The sequence below is a fragment of the Oreochromis aureus genome, linkage group 15 (assembly GCF_013358895.1).
Source record: "Oreochromis aureus strain Israel breed Guangdong linkage group 15, ZZ_aureus, whole genome shotgun sequence".
NCBI lineage: Eukaryota > Metazoa > Chordata > Actinopteri > Cichliformes > Cichlidae > Oreochromis > Oreochromis aureus.
Window position 1 is genome coordinate 37,316,044 of NC_052956.1, and position 16,666 is coordinate 37,332,709.

A 16,666-nucleotide genomic window follows, 5' to 3' on the forward strand; every position below is an offset into this window, starting at 1 on the left:
TTCTCAGAGAGCGTAACTTTTCAAATGGCATACCTCAGGCTTTCGTCTCAGTTCCCTTCCATAAGGATGGCTTCTTGATAACCAGCCTTTCACCGAGACCATTTCAGATGAAGCTTCAATGAACAGTGGCTCACACGGAACTCAGGTCTTGGTTGGATTTATTCCTACTTTTTTAAATGCATACGGTCTATGTGATGTAGATAGTTTCAGGCCTGTTACTTCTTTTTTCCCTCTACTTGTTCTGTTTTCTCAGTTTTTTAAAGAAACACTTCACGCTGAGATATTTCAAATTTTCTGGAGAAATTGCCTGTTAGTGCAAAAGTACCATGAAATGGTCATCTCCGGCATTTTACGTAGATTCAACTAAAAAGAGGGTGGAAAAAATGCGATGGGCTGCTTGCACCTTGCCTAAAACTACAAATTTAATTTGGTTCTTTACCAAGTTGTCTGTTACAAGCAGACAACTCAAAGGTAAAGCAATGCTATGTGCCTTTTTATGCTCTAATCAGTCATAGCCCAGTATAAAGAAAGTCTGGCTCCATGGAAACAAAATATAAAGGCATGAGAGGTGACTCAAGACTTTTGCACAGCACTAACAAAAGTAATGTATTTTAAAATGTTTTAATTTTACATGTAAATAAGCCATATCCCAGTTTGAGGGTTAAATTCTGTAAATAGCCAAGCTAATGTATTTTCTGCTCAGGTTGATTCTTGTTAAATATTGTTCCACTCAGTTTTCTGTAGCTTTTCAACCCTCACATTATCCTATTCATGAAAATTACTATTATCATCAAGGTTGCTTTAAAAAACATTTATTGAAAAGAAAGAAATCAAGATAAATTTGAAATACAATCCTCAGGGGAAAAGAACATAAAATAAATAAGAAATAAATTATAAAGTACAAAATTCTTTAAAAAAATTTACATCTCCTAAAAAGTAAATACATATACCCTCTTGCTGAGGTAAGGGACCTGCAAATAAGCACAGCAAATAGTCCAGGGGAGAAAAACAAAACAAAACAAAAAAAACAGATTGTGATAAAGTTATTAAATCAACAGTGTGTTGTTTTTCCATTCAGTGTGGGTTTCAACTTTTATTTCTTAATTCATAACAAATACATGATCAAATAGACCCAGTTCCCTGAGGAAACGACATCCACGAGTGTTCATTCACTCAGATTTAATTCAGATTAAATTTAGATTTAATCTAAATGCCATTCGGTGGTGTGTTTTAAATACATGGTTTAAATAAGAGGCCAATGCTAACTGAACAGTTGGTGTCTTGTACCTGTTTAAGAGCATAGAGGTTTCAGCATAAGATCCACTGCTTCTATACAGTTGTTACAGTAAAAGGCAAAACCCGAGTACAGGAAAAGCAGTAGTAGTACTCACACTTTGCACGTCTATAGGTGGAACTGTTTGTGTTGAAGTGCACAGTGATGACGCAGCTGAGCCTGAAACATTTTGCTCCTAAGCAGCTATGTATGTATGACAACAGGCCTCTGATGTTGAACAACAATGCACATTCTGCTAAATTACATTTACATTTTACATGGAAGTGTTTAAAAAGCTCTACACAAAAAAAAAGAAAAAGTAAAATACATACATATGACGATCAGGACAGAGAAGATTGTCAGATGATGCTCATATTGTGAATGAGCTAAGCAGAGATGCCGAACCTACTGCAGCTGAATTCCCTTTTTGTGACAGAATTTAATTCAAAGTTTACACGCAAAAGAAACCGAAGAAAAAGTGAAAAACAAAACAGATCTTTTTTTTTTCTTTTTTGTTTTTAAGACAAATCTTTGAAATTAGGATGGTGAACATTTTATAACACGTTTTTGCCCAAATGATATTAATCCAAGTGCCCTAATCATACTTTGCAAAACTCGATTCAAACTATGAAATAAATGCCCAGGATTTATGCCCCAAAAACAAAGATAATGCAACTCCATAACAAAAGTGAAAGTACAGATTAATCCATCTGACAGTACAAATCAAAAATAGATAAATGATTGTAACACAGTACCAAAAAAGTAGAAAAAGACACACCAGCCCTTTGATAATTCAAAAACCATAATTTTTTTTTTTTTTATAACTTTCAACTCTTCTGCACAAACTAGAAATCTACATCTCATATATGATCCATCCTCTAACATTATTAACATTATCACCACTAAAAACCGTCTTCTGCTATGTTGAAACTGACACAGAGGACAGATGAAACCTCTCTCTTTCACTCAGTCTTTTTTTGGAAAGAAAAAAGTGTGATGAAAAGTCTTTGGAAATATCAATAATTGTAATATTGCATTGGATTAAATTTTGTAGGTTTTTTGCATTACATTCATTCTTAACCTCACAAGTCACCTAGAAAAAAAAACATATATATAATTAATATAAAAAAAGCAAGAAAGTCGTGTGACGGATGTGACCAGTGTCAGAGCCCACAAGCCAAATCGCTTTCAGTGAGACTAAAATATCAAAACATGACGACACACTTTAACCATTCTGCTAATGAGCACAAAAATGCCAACGTGAGCCATGCTTTGAATCTGCATGAATACAAATCATCACATCTGCATCCCATCTATAAATCCTTCTTTACACACAAGGTAATAATGAACAATGCATCCAAGGAAAGGTTTATACAACATGGGGCCCAACTTTCACATGAATGCATCTGAATAGACCCTGCTGAAATGGTTTTTAGCACTGGAGCAACCTTACATTATTTTTACTAATATGACGATTTCCACTGTATAGAAAAAAAAAAAATCATAATCAATGGACGAGATAAATGCTTGAAGAAGTCAATCACAGCGCTGTTAGGATGTCTGAAAATTCATTTGCTCCATTTTTCCCCTGGAGGAATCAAGTTTTTTGTTAATCGTTTTTCTTTTTGTATGGCGTCACATAATCTCTAATGAGCACTCTGAAGAAACTGAACCACTACAATTCATGAAAGGCAACCTGGTGTGCTTTACACTTACACTGATACAGTTAACCTGATTTATGCAAGTTGGTTTAAAGTGATACTACAGTCAGCCTTTACTGGTTTTTAATCTGCATGTAAAGAAGTTTGCCCATTTCTCCACTTCCATGGCTATGAATGCAAACTTTAAAAAAAATCTTCAAACTCTCTCATATAAGATTGCTCATCTTTCCCACCCATCTGTTTGATCACTAATGACTGAAACCCATTTTAAAAGACTGAACTTTCCCTATTAGATTTTATTAGGGAGAGCCTTCAATCATTTACAGCTCCTTCAAAATTTAGTGGGGTGAGTCTGAAAGACATTTCATGGAGTATTACTGTAAATGCCAACAAAAGGAGTGAGCATAAATACAGCTCTTGACTCTTTGCAATCAGGCTACGTGTAATATAGAAATCTGGCTGCGTAAACATCCATCTTGTACGGGGTTTGTCATTTCATGGGTGCTTTAAAACAGTGAGTGGATCAGTTGCACAGTTGCTATAATGCAGTACAGTATTGTAATCAGTCTTCCATAGGAAGAAATCTCATTTTAAAACTGAAAATGTAAGCATGTACTTCTGCCTTTTTGGAGCCAATCTAAAAAGGATTTGAAGATGCAGATGCTTAGATTCATATGGTATCATGCATGTGGTTAGCTGTCCACAATAATCAGACAGATTCATGCCGTTTATGATGTAGATTCTTTCCTTTTTTGTAATACATAAATGTAATGTTAATCTTTCTTAATTCTATAGTTAAGCTTTGTAATTAAAGTAATATTTCTAGCATTGCAACCATCAACCATCTTCAGAGCGTGGTCATAGAGAGCTGGTTTCATGCATGTCTTTCCATGTTTTCTGCTGACAGGACATGGCTCATACAGTAGATGCAAACAAAATATTTATGATTTATAGTTCCACTAGCAGCCCATAATTCTATAAAGCTTATTACACACTAGAAAACAATTTGAAAGAGTAGAGAGAAGCACAGTTAGTAGAGGCAATTGCTAGATTTTCAGCACTAGAAGGCCAAAGCAGTATAGATGGATAGGGAGGTGCCAAACAGAGGCAATGCTGTTCCCAGTCAGCGTTAACAGCATATGATCCTGACAATTATTATAAAGATGCAATATGCTATGTAAAATCTATCTATTACTATGATATATTAGCATTAATGCCAGTACTGTTAAGATAGATGAGAATTCAGTCATTTGTTTTAGAGGTAGCATGTTTGGACAAAACAAACAAACATAAAAAACCCATAATGGAAGTACATCAAATATTCACTGTTTTTCTGTTTGTTTTTTTAAACATAATCATATCCTTCTGCAGCATCAAGGTCCCCCCCCCCCTATTATTTACCAAGCCATAAATTGCCCGACTGAAAGTTGACTTGGCATAAATGACACTTAATCCCAATCAATTTGTAAAAAACCCTCTCCCTAACCTTCCTAACTATGGAAATTAAAAGTTCCTGAGAACAGGCTGATTTTCAAACGGGTCACATCTAATTGTAGCAGGTCAACAAATCATGGACCAAATTTATCTGATGGTAGATTTAAAAAAAAAATAATTCTGTATTCTTCAGATGTTTAACATGATCTCCGAAAGCCAATTAGATATATGTGGGTGTCTTTACTTCAAAGCAGGAATATAAAGGTACTTCCCCTTATGGGTGTGTAACTGCACAAAGCATTGATTGCAGCCAGTATACAATTGCAAACCTCCTCACAGCTGACTGAATTCTGTTTTTAAAAGCGTTCATTTCAGTCCTCGCTGGCATTCGTGATAAGCTTCATCTCTCTATGCTTTCTAATGAAGGACCACTAGGTGGTTAAGCCGGTGCACTTACATAATTCTATATATCTACATTAGCTGCAAAAGAGCACTACACAGTAGCAATTAGAGCTTGCAATATTCACATCAGCTAAGATATGTGCAAATGTCTGTTGATAAACACATCCTATCTTACGCCGTACTTCTCCATTCTCTGTTTCAGTGTTCTCTGAAACACCTACACATCCCCATTTCACTCTTAAAACTCTAGTATTGTGGTCAATATTGTAATCTGCAGATCTTGTTATTTATGACAATCATATAAAAGGAATAACTTAATTAGGATTAAACTCCTTAACTGAGATTTCTGACAGAACATGTATGTGAGGCTAGCTGTGGAGTGTAGTGGGCCCCGGGCTCTCTTTTCCACCCCCTTGCACACAGACAAAGTGAGGTTATGCTGAACATGTACTGAACGTTCATTTGAAGGGGCCAATGCACCATTTTGATGGCTTTTCAACGTTCCTTCTAGACTGAGTTGAATGCTGCTTAGTTTCAGTAAAGACACTGTAATAAAGGAGGATTTCAATTTGTGACATTTAAAGGTGAAACATACAAGACTGGTAGTTTAAAACTGCTTAAAAATTAACAAATTATCAGAAGATTGTATGACAGCTACTGAAGGATGCTAACGAGGTAGCGCCAGCCTGTACTGAAGTGTAATACTGCACTGTATCTCAAGATGAGACACTGAGTCACTGTTGCATAAAGCCTGCATCAGTCTAACATGAAGGAAGGACGAGCTCTTCCCAGAGATTGTATTTTTCTTTTATAAAGTCAATGTAAAACAGTGGAGCCCAACCTGCTATGGTCAGTTTTAGCCTTGTGCTGTTTGCTGCACTTATCCTTCCTTGCAAAGTAAAGTAGTAATTTGGTAAAGTAAAAGCAGCACTACTTCCAGAGGAGCTGCTGCATGCCCCTGCAAAACAACACTGACCTTTTCTAGAGTAAGGTGTTCAACATATTGCACCTTTAACGATAAATAAAAAGCGACCTGAGAGCGTGTGTGGGGGTGAACCAAAGAGAGCAAGAGTACTGAGAGAAGTTCAATGTAAATTCATTTGGTAGATGTGTGTCAGATTTTTTTTTTTTTGCGCAATAATACAGTATCTGAAACTATACAGCATTGGAGCACGAACAGTGAAGGCAAGCAGTTATCCCATGACAGTTCCATTGAAATTTGCTGAACACACCTCATATGCATGTTTCCTGTATGAAAGGTAGAAGCTGGATAAGCTAGTACAGGCTGTGGGGTGCTAGGAGTTGATTATGATTTGATAGGCAGAGCCATTTTCTGGGCGTGGCTTGGCTTCAGTGGTAGTGGTGGGCTTTGGAGGCCAGTCAGGGTCCACACTGAGTTCCTGGGCAAGGTGCATGTAGCGAGCTTTGGGTCTCATCTTGCGGGGGCAACATTGGCAGGACAGATACTTGTGTCCATACAGATCATTGGCTCCCTGTGAATACCACAACATGAAAAATAATCGAATAAGTAAAAATGCGAAAAGGTTCCCTGACAGACATAAAGTTAGTGTGTGGGTTTTTTTTTTTTTTAAATGAATACCTGAACAGCCAAATCAAACAAAACTGCTACATGCAAAATATAAATATGCTCATATAGTGTCAAAGTTGTAATATGCATATTTCTTGACACTGATAAACTATAACAACTGTGCGTGCATGCAGATTAAAACAAAATTCAGCATGATTCTAGTCTACAGGAGTTGGCAACAGACAGCTTAAAGACTGAGCCTTCTCCTTAAAAACAAGCTCATGGATTCAAAGAACAAACAAACAAAGGATCTTTACATTAAAAACGTAGACAAAAGTGTAACTTATAAACCACACATTGACAAAGACATTTAAGGTCTGACTATTCAAATACAAACACACTACACTTGATGAGAAACAATGACAATGTTGAGCGATGCTAAGAGAGGGCAGCAAGCAGAGGGCCTGCAGACTACCACAGGGGGTGGGCCGGTGGGGGGATCATACTTGCTAGGCAATGGGAAATATGTAAGGCTTGGAGCGGTTGACAAAAAAGCAAAATGTACTATTGTTATTATTGTTATTATTAATAACAGTAGATGAATGTTTTGCTCAGCATTCTGCATGTCTATTGCATGGCAACATATCACTTATTTAAATGACCTACAGTACAGAAAAACATTAAAACTACACACATTAGATATGATGAGATTATGGGTTTACTTCACCGAAGGCCAGCGCTGCTTCAATAGCAACAATCTATGACATACTAGCAATAGTTTCAACATTTGATGTCATGTGGCTCAGCCTGAATAAAACTGAGTTACCACGTTTTTAAGCCCTGACCAGAGTGCCCAATAGAGGGACAAAGGGAGGAGCGTACAGATCAGAAGAAGACTGAGGTTTTGCACATGCACGTGGTTAGCAATTACATTAGAGGGAAAAAGGTGGGAACAGAGAGAGAGAGAACACCACACAAGAGTAAAAGGAAATGGCTAGAGAAGAAGGTGTCAGATTTTTCCAACCTGTGGTGCTGGGGCGGCAGGAGTGACGCCAAAGTTGCCCTGTTTGTCTCGGCTGAACACAAGCTTCCGTAAGACGATGTCAAGGATGACGGTCTATGGGATGGTGCAGTGGGCAGGGGAAAGAATTACAGAGAGTCTGGTTTGATTTCACAAAGCTCCTGTTATAGAGGTGCGCAACTGATTTTTAGTGCCACACTGCTTTAAAGTACCAAGTATGGCAGGTTTTTTTTTTTTATCCTTCCATGAAGCTGAGTGTTAATCATTGCATGTGAGGTTAAAATTAAGCTTATTAGTAAGACGGCCGTGGATGGTTATCGTCGTCTTAAGAATACTGAAAGCTCTGACAGAACCAGCTTGCTGTGGGGTTTTTTTTTTCCCCTTCAATTCACTCCAAAGATGAATGGAAACTGCACTGTTAGTTTAGGAAAAGGCTCCATCTACAGGGGCATACTAAGCAGTATGTGAATGCAAGGGCAGCCATCTAAAAGGAGGGCAGAAACAGTGATACTGCTCCAACGAGTCAGCAGGCAGGCATTAATAATCCAGTGTTGTGAAGGTTTACAGAAATAAATTCTGAAAAGCATCCTTAATTAGACAAACATATGCGGAGAAAAATACCCACAAATGCACATATTGTAACAAAATAAAGTCACATTCTTTAAATGGTTAACTATTAAAAACCTCACACTTTGCTTCTTTCCATTTCTGCTTTACAACACAAAACTGATCCTGCTGTCCGGTTAAATGAGATAAAGATGAGCACACTGCATGAGAAAACAAAATCTGGACATGGGGAAAACATCAGCTGTTACCCAAGTGTTATCGTGTGGATCTTACCTCCACCAAAACAGACACAGCAGCATTGACTAGGATGATGAGGAAAAGTCTTAGCCTCCATTCAAACGGGATGCAAACAATCTACACAGACAGAGAAACAGTCATCAATGAAGCGACAAGAAAAAGTCATAAAGTTAGTATTACCAAGACAGCCCTGCCTTAAAGCTTTATGCACGCACAATACTACAGTAAGTCAAAAACAAAATCAGAATCTCCATTTACATGAATAAATACCAAGAAAAGGTGGAGCCTGATGTCATAAATAAAGCTGTATCCTACATTAAAGATTATAAAGAGTGCATTTAATGTCTTCCCACCTCCATAAACCCAGTAATGACGTCTACTCGGAAGAACAAGATGAACAGCAGGAAAACATATAAACTCCCGGCAGACAGCACAAAAGGCCCTGTGAAGAGTACACACAAATAAAATTAGAGTTTAGGAGAGTTTATTTATTTATTTTTTTAGGACATATATATATTGATGTTAGGGAACAAGTTTCTTACAATTCTTATAGCTCGGCTGCCTGAAAGGTTTGCCTTTGGAGAAAACAATAGCAATAATGAGATACTGGAAGGAAGAGACGTAGAAGAGGCTGGTGTTCTCATAGTTTTGGATGTTGTGCTCGTCCTCTTCTGTCTCATTTTCAAAGTCCATTTCAATGTGTGATGTGAGGTTGCAGACGCTGAGTGAAGACAGAGAAGTCATTAAGAACATTTTCACTCTGTGGTCCTTTTATACTGCATCTGGAAAGTAATCACAGCGCTTCACGTGTTCAGAATCTTATAGCTTTTTCCAAAATGAATTAAGTTCATTTTTCACCACAAAAATTATACACACAAACCCCACAGTGACAAAGTAAAAAACGTTACTTGAAATTCTTGTAAATCTGGTCACCTCCCTGACTAAGGCCCTGGTGATTCCAAACTTCTTCAGTTTATGGATGATGGAGGTCACTGTGCAGTGGGACCTTCAGTGCTGGAGAAATGTTCCTGCACCCTTCACCAGATCTGTGCCTTGATACAATCCCAAATCAGAGGTCTACAGACAATTCCTTGAACTTCCTGGCTTGCTTTGCGCTTTGACACATGGGATCTTATATATAGACGTGTGCCTTTCCAAATCATCCCCGATCAACTGAAATCACCATAGGTGGCCTTCAATCAAGTTGAAGACCATCTCACATGATCAGTGGAAACAATAAGATCAATTCTGAGTGTCACAGGAAAGGCTGTGAATACTCATGTACATGTTATATATTTGTTTTGATTTTTTAATACATTTGCAAGAATTTCATTGTGGTGGATTAAATTCTATTGTGTGCAGAATTTAATGCATCATGTAACATATGACAAAATGTGGAACACGATAACATGACAACGTTTAAAACCTATAATGAAACGAAGTTATTATTTGATTTGGGTATTTGTCTGCTACACATTAGAAGTAACAGTCAGTACTCACTCGGCAAGTGGTGTCCAAACTTTGTACCAGGGCTGCTGTTTGACCCAAAGGAATGTCCAGATCTGGAAGCCCAAGCAGATGAGGATCTGGGTCAGCACAGAGAACAGCAGAGGCCCTGAGATCAGACCTGATGGAGGACGACGGGACACCAGCTCTTTCCACGCTGGGTTCAGACTCACTGATAAGGGGCAGAGGAAAAAGTGAGGATTATTAAATTCAAAACAAATAAACACACATATCGCTTATCCTTGATACTTTAGTTGTACTTACTGGTAAAGACAATGAGGAGGATGATAGCAATGTCGATGAAGAGGAACTGGAAATCGCCAAGGTTACTTAAAATCTAAAAACCAAAAACAACACGGTACAGATGACAAAAATCTGAATTCACTGGATTTCTCATCTAACTAAGCAGGCGGTTTTACGTACAGAGTAGAGGAGAGTGACGCTGATGTACTGGATGATGCTGTAGAGGGCCATAAACTTAAACACACAGAAGGAGGTGATAAGAGCAGCACGGCCCTCCCTGCAAAAACAAAGCAAACTGTGTCGTATCTCTTAACAACATAACTGGAAAAAAATTTCCTCCCAGAACCACGAATACAACTGCTCAAAACATTTGAATAATAGTGTGACACTGTGTATATTTGCCAGACTGCAAATTCAGCCTAAAAGATACTTATTCTTAATACCGTTTTACTCATTTATGAATCAGCATGTAAATAAAAATACGGACCTGATTAGGTTAGGGACACAGGAGATGTTTGGGGTCCTTGAGGTGAAGGGAGATGCTACTGAGGCTTCGAGCTCTGACAGAGAGATCCCACCATGAGCCCTCTTCAAAGCCTGGGTGAGATAAGTTAGCATTATATACATACTGCTGTCAGATTGTGTCCATTACAGAGAGCTGTTGTCCAAATGATGAAGGTGTACATACCCCACAGTCATTCGCGCCATCGCCACACATTCCAACAAAGTAGCTGTGAGCACATGAGAACAAACAGCGACTCTTTACTCAGTGTAACGCCTTTTAAAGTCATTGCAAGATCAAAGCTACAATGCCACAAACTTTCACTTTTGACTTAAAAGCTGATTCTGCTGCTCATTAATGACAAACTGTCCACGATGGGAATGTTAATAATAAAAATTTGAAATCTCACTTTTGACAAGTTCATCCAATATTTGACCAAATACTCACTCAACACCCTGCAGTGCCTCAATCAGCTGGGTTTTCTGGTCAGGTGCCATTCTGGCAAACACTGTGCCGCGCAACACGAGCTATAAAGAGCAGAGCACACAAACAGGAGACACATCAGAGTCAGAAACAAAGACTGATTTGGTGCAACTTCTGCTCCATTTTCGTTTGAGCAGTTTCTTACCTTTTGAAGCATATCTGGGAAATGTTCATCGATTACAGCAAATGATTTTCCATTCATAGCAAAGTGGTAGAGCTCTTGGCTCTTGGGCTCATCTATGTGACACACATCCTCCAGGCTTATGTTCACTTCCTGTTCCAAAGTATGAGAAATTTTAAGAAATGCATTGAGATTAAAAACAAAAAACAGGAATATTTAAGAATTTCTATAGAGCTAAAGCAAGTCTTTGAACTGCTTTAACAATCAACAAAGGCATCTTTATATTATTTAAAAGAGGTTCTGAAATCACACAGAAATTCATGACAGAATGTTAAAATCTGCTGCATTTTATCTAATCAACAAATAAGTTCTATAACATGTAATTGATGTAAGCAAATAACAGGTAATGGGTTTTTGGATGATCTGATCAGAACACGCCTTTGTGTTGTATTCGATCTACTGAAAACCTTTACATGTCCTTTAGAAGACGAGATACTACTGAGTTTATATGTGACGTTACATTATGAGCCATCTTCACAAGTGTGTTCTGCTGTCTGTGTGTTGTACCAGTGTTAGAATTAGACCCATCGATTCACCTGAATTCGGGATGCATTGCGAGGTTTGTCAGCGTATCTCCAGGTGATCTTGGCGGCTTGTCCATCGTGTGGAGGGAGGGCATCGGCAATTATGACTGTGTCCTGGGGAGGGATCATTCCGCAGTCGCGGGCCACAGAGATGGCCGTCAGCATGTTGTCACCTGCAAAGTGATTACAATATTAATTTTGCTTTAACATCCCACAATTCAGTCATTTGCTTGTCATGTTTTTATCTTCAGCCTTGGGTTATAAATAAGTCACCCAAGGGTTTGCCTGCCTATGACTGATGATAGATGATGAATGATAAAATACAAGCTCAGTGTCACCTCACCCTAAGAGACACCTCAGTAGAGTTTGGGGGCTAATGGAGATGGGTGAGCTTGCAAAAAACAGGTTAAATGTAAGCCAGAGTACGTGCAAACCATGGATCAATTGTGAAACAATCAATTCTTTTTAAGGCTCAAAGTTGAATTTGATTCACAGCCAAGTACAGTGAGTCTAGACAGGAACAGCTGGTTAAACTATACACGCAGAGTAAACTATTGCTGGCATACCTGTGACCTCTCAGTTGTTATGCAATGATGGAAAATACCAGCATGTTCTCACCAGTAACCATGACTGTGCGAATGCTGGCTTGATGAAGGTCCTGCAGCACCCCTGGAGTTTCTGGCTTCAGCTTGTTCTGCATAATGATGAGACCCAGGAACTCCATGTTTGCTTCTATGTGATCTCTAATTCAAAGAAAGACATGTATGAATGTGTTTGTGTCTAACAAAATCCCCATATTAAGAATACAATTCTTCCTAGTAAATTATCCCTTATTAAAATATTTTTGAGTAGATATTTTTTTGTTCCACACAGAGCCACTTCCCTTTATTTTCTTATTCAGGTCTCAGAACGCATGTATTATATCAATGCAAAGTACACTACCTGTTGATGTTCTGGACCTTGTGCCAAGTAAGTTTTGATTCGAGCCGCCGATGAGCAAGAGCAATGACTCTGAAACCCTGCTTTGTGTAGCCTTCCAAAACCGCTGCAAAGTTTTCTGGCACTGCAAAGAAGTGAATACAATAACAGGAGAGCCATCAGTAACAAACAGCAAGAAAAGAAGATACAAACCCAAGATTTATAGATTCATAGTGCAAGCGCCAACACTAACAACAACACTAAATACTAATGTTGGAGTGACAAAATCATTATCTTGAAGCATGCTCAATCATCCCAGGAAGAAAGTCCCAAAAAGTTGATTCTGCTCATCTGAAAACACTGTGTCCAGATGAACAGAATCTACTTTTGGGACAAAATTATTAATATAACAGGACAGAGTTAAATTTATAGAAAAAATGTACAAAAGAAAAAAATAAAACAAATTGTAAGACAATGTGTACATCTCTACATTTTGGACGCCTCACCCGTCTCTCTTCTGCAGAGACTAGCCACAACCTCTGGTGCACCTTTCATGTAGGCATCCATACGTTTCTCCCCGAGGAGACGAGCTACTACACTCATTCTCTGCAGCGCTGAGGAAAAAGGGAACTGGCGCACAATACCAATCTCATAGGCTGCCTGCATATGCACACATACAGACAAACAAAATAAAAATATTTGTTTATTAGAAAGAGAAAAATGCAATGCTAAAATCAAGTTAAAAGTATATCAGTTATGCAAAAAGGAACTATAGAAATGAGGGAATCTCTGTTTTGTAAAGACAAAAAATAAAACACACAAATACTCACATTACTAAATTACTCTTTTTAAAAAAAAAAATGAAATGAATAGTTAACTTTGACGGGCATGAAAAGAAATACAACTACTACTTACCGAGAGCTCATAGAGTTCCTATAAAACAAAAACAAAACAAACACAACAACAAATAAACCAGTCATTTAGAGTAAAAATACACGGTTCTTTTTAATGTTATAATACCATGGAAAGACAAAAAAAAATGCACGTTTAGATGCTGGACAGATATATTCATATAATTTTATACTTTCTTCTAGGCTCCGAAGGCCTGTGGTGTCCTGCTAACAACCGGGTTGCTGTACATACCATGTCCTGCTCTGGTGTTACAGCAGGCTCCGGGGGCAACAGCTGCTTAGGCGGTCGAACGACAGTGGGCATGATACGATTATGGAGAGACGTTTCCTCCTCAGTAGCCTCTTCCAAGATCTGGGCAGGTGAATATAAGTAAATGTTTACATTTCATACTTTTTAGATAGGAAAAATATGCAACATTAAGACATTGAAATAATGCTTACATGTCTTTTAGGCATAGGTAACATTTAGTTTGAATAATCTTATCCAGGCATGCCAAAGACCGTCAGACTAAAAATCAGAACAGCACAGCGAGTTGCATATAATCTGAAACTTGTACACTTACGCTGCTAGATTAGTACAAAAGAAGAGGACCTTTCTAATCTCGAGCCATCAACATGATTGGAATCATGCAGATGTTTTTGTGGCAGGTTATAAAGCAATAATGTGATAATGCCCAGTTTAGCAAAATTGTATCCAGCCTAAATACTGACAGAGAAGGGAGAATAAAGGGGACACTGCATCACAAAATGGATTCATGAGTCTCATAACTCTAGCCTGCCCTTACCGACATTTAGCTCATGGATAGATACAGATGAACTCACCCAGCCTGTAGCCTCAAACATTTTGAGGTCCAGCGGGTCCCCAGACAGCTGGCCTTCTATTTTGGTAAGTGAGTGGCATGTGGCCATGCAAGCCACAAACTGGGACTTGACGAGATTTTCTTTGTAGGCATTTTCTTCTGACAGGTGGAAGCTGGAGAGGCAGAAGAAGTAGGCGGTGAAGAGAGTAAATTATACTCCTTTAACTACATTGTGGGAGTCATAAGAAATTGAATGAGAAATGAGACGATTTTCGCAAGATGAAAACTTTTAATCTGGTAAATAAATGATTAGGCCTTTAAAATTCAGAGCTATTACAATTAATTCTTCTAATAATAACCTTAGTGCTAGAAAAAAGACATATCATCCAGCCACTGCTTATTACAATACATGATCAGTTTTAGGAATCACTGGGAATCTGAGAGACAGATTTCTTGGTTTCTGCTTGTATCCAAATTTCTTCTGAGCTGTTTGAAACAACCATGACAGAAACAACACGTCTGAGTTGATTAAAAGACTAGTAAATTACTATGTAATTTAATGTTAACACCCCAGATCCTCAATGTAGTGTGAGCATTTACAGCAAGTGTGTCAAACATAAGGTCTGGGAGTCAGAATCAGCCCAGCAAAGACTCCAGTCCAGCCCACAGGAAATCTTTGAAAAGTTATATAGTTTTATAGTTACTGAAGTTTACACATTTATCAGAGTTTTACTGTTCTGACCCATTTCAGATGAAAGTGGGCAGCATGTGGCCCACAATGTAAAATGAGTCTGACATCCCCAATTTAGAGGGATTTGAAATGTTACACAGATATACTCCAGTATATTCTAAGCTCTTTTTACCAGTTTATCAGTGGCTGAAATAAATGACACCTTCAGATTTTTAGTTTCTTTAGGGTACAAAATGCAGTAAAATGGGCTCACGTTTACTGAATTAGGGCTCAGAGCATCTTACCTGCCATTCTCAACCCTTTGGACTCCCCACAGGTCTAACCCATCTTCTGTCAGAGTTCCAGTCTTTAAAGATAAAAGATAATGAAATTCAACTGAATCAGCTCAGGGTGATCTTTGCTACCAGTTGCTTCTACATATGAAATGACAGTAAAATTCTACAAAGTGACTCAAGCACCGTCTTTTAAATCTGACAAATCTGAATAAATAAGAGACTCACTTTGTCAAAGCACACCAGATTGATCTGTCCGCAGATATTAATTCTCTGTGGGCTGATGCAGAAAATGCCAATACGTTTTAGGCGTCGCTGTGCATACACAATGCCGGCTGTCATGGCGGCTGGCAGCGCTGGTGGCACTGTTATGGTGACAATGTCCAGGGACTCAATGATGATGGTCTTAGCTGGCACCTAACAAACAAACAAAAAAAGAAAAACTGCAGACGTTTGCATGTTTGATAACCCTGATTCTCACAACTCACAAAGAGCCGATGTTCTTCAGTGCTAATAGATGACTCACTCTTAGAACAGCTGCCTCAGGCATTTCAACTAACTCTATTAAATTGTATTGCATTAAAAAGGGAAACCATCTGACTGAAAACGTAATCATCTTACAAGATTTTTGGAGAAAAGGAAAAACTGAAAAAGGAGACCGATCATTCTCCTGTAACTATCTGCATTACCTCGTTCATGATACTGAGTACAATGGAGTAAACAAAGCCGATTCCAGCCACAGCCACCAGACACAACAGGAAGAGGTAGGCATCGCGGTACAGCTTGAAGTCGGTGGGTTTGGGATAAAGGATGGAGCGCACCAGCTGGCCTTTAGCTGTGCTGAAACCTGAGTGAAGAAAATGAACTTTTGGTCATTTTTAAGTTTTACTTTCTTTCATTCTGTCCTTTGAACTGAGGCAAAATGTTCTGACCAAATGGACTAATAAACCTTTATAGCTCAAACAGCAAGCTTGTTGTTCTAAATTGACAAACCATTTTATTCCAGCAAACTTTATGAAGCTCCCACTTGGCAGTAAAGTAAAGGATTTCATTAGAGACTATGTCAGTAACTTAAACATATAGGCTAAATCTTACTGTTATACTGTAGCAGTACACCATTTTGTTTTAAAAGATCTGGATTATTATAAACAATTTCCACTATAATCACATTAATCATTAAAGCGCTTGAATCCAGACCCCCAAACTAACCTGTGCGCACCACTACAGCCTTGACCAGTTCGCCTGTGTAGAAGCGGGTCTGGATGACATTGGTGCCACAGAAGAGTGTGTGTCTCTTATGCTCCTCTGTGTTGTAGGCACTACCAGCCTCCTCCCCCCCGTCACCTGTCCCTGGGTTTGGGAGGTTGGTCTTTGTCACTGGAACGCTCTCACCTAATGAGGATTAAAAGACATTAGTACCGGGTGCAGAAATACATAAGAGGAAAACCAGACTGTTTGGAACTTGCAAAGAAATAAAATTTGAAGAAACAAGTCTTTACATGCGCTTCTCTA

The 16,666-nt window shown here is 38.4% G+C and overlaps 1 protein-coding gene and 1 long non-coding RNA gene across 5 annotated transcripts in view; one reads left to right on the top strand and one right to left on the bottom strand.

Annotated features, from left to right (window-relative positions):
• Position 1: 1 nt before the first annotated feature.
• LOC120433149 lies at positions 2-15,854 on the top strand. Its single transcript, XR_005608361.1, has 4 exons — positions 2-145; positions 9,654-9,823; positions 13,575-13,751; positions 15,742-15,854. It is a non-coding gene; the product is annotated as an uncharacterized LOC120433149 (long non-coding RNA).
• The window catches only part of atp13a3 (ATPase 13A3), a 38,146-nt gene continuing 22,087 nt past the window's right edge, over positions 608-16,666 (bottom strand). The window contains exons 12-34 of one of the 4 annotated variants that reach the window (XM_031758166.2): positions 16,364-16,546; positions 15,844-16,001; positions 15,383-15,571; positions 15,167-15,228; positions 14,214-14,364; positions 13,624-13,743; positions 13,396-13,413; positions 12,987-13,140; positions 12,505-12,625; positions 12,181-12,305; positions 11,575-11,735; positions 11,003-11,131; positions 10,822-10,901; positions 10,561-10,603; positions 10,360-10,469; positions 10,053-10,149; positions 9,894-9,966; positions 9,624-9,801; positions 8,666-8,844; positions 8,477-8,565; positions 8,160-8,240; positions 7,323-7,415; positions 608-6,263 (exon numbers count right to left, since the gene is read on the bottom strand). In XM_031758166.2, coding sequence (XP_031614026.1) covers positions 6,066-6,263; positions 7,323-7,415; positions 8,160-8,240; positions 8,477-8,565; positions 8,666-8,844; positions 9,624-9,801; positions 9,894-9,966; positions 10,053-10,149; positions 10,360-10,469; positions 10,561-10,603; positions 10,822-10,901; positions 11,003-11,131; positions 11,575-11,735; positions 12,181-12,305; positions 12,505-12,625; positions 12,987-13,140; positions 13,396-13,413; positions 13,624-13,743; positions 14,214-14,364; positions 15,167-15,228; positions 15,383-15,571; positions 15,844-16,001; positions 16,364-16,546 — 2,792 coding nt within the window. In that variant the 3' untranslated portion in view covers positions 608-6,065. Of the gene's footprint in view, positions 6,264-7,322; positions 7,416-8,159; positions 8,241-8,476; positions 8,566-8,665; positions 9,176-9,623; positions 9,802-9,893; positions 9,967-10,052; positions 10,150-10,359; positions 10,470-10,560; positions 10,604-10,821; positions 10,902-11,002; positions 11,132-11,574; positions 11,736-12,180; positions 12,306-12,504; positions 12,626-12,986; positions 13,141-13,395; positions 13,414-13,623; positions 13,744-14,213; positions 14,365-15,166; positions 15,229-15,382; positions 15,572-15,843; positions 16,002-16,363; positions 16,547-16,666 lie in introns of those variants that run through there. The other 3 variants (XM_031758167.2, XM_039598868.1, XM_039598867.1) reach the window with 3 other exon arrangements.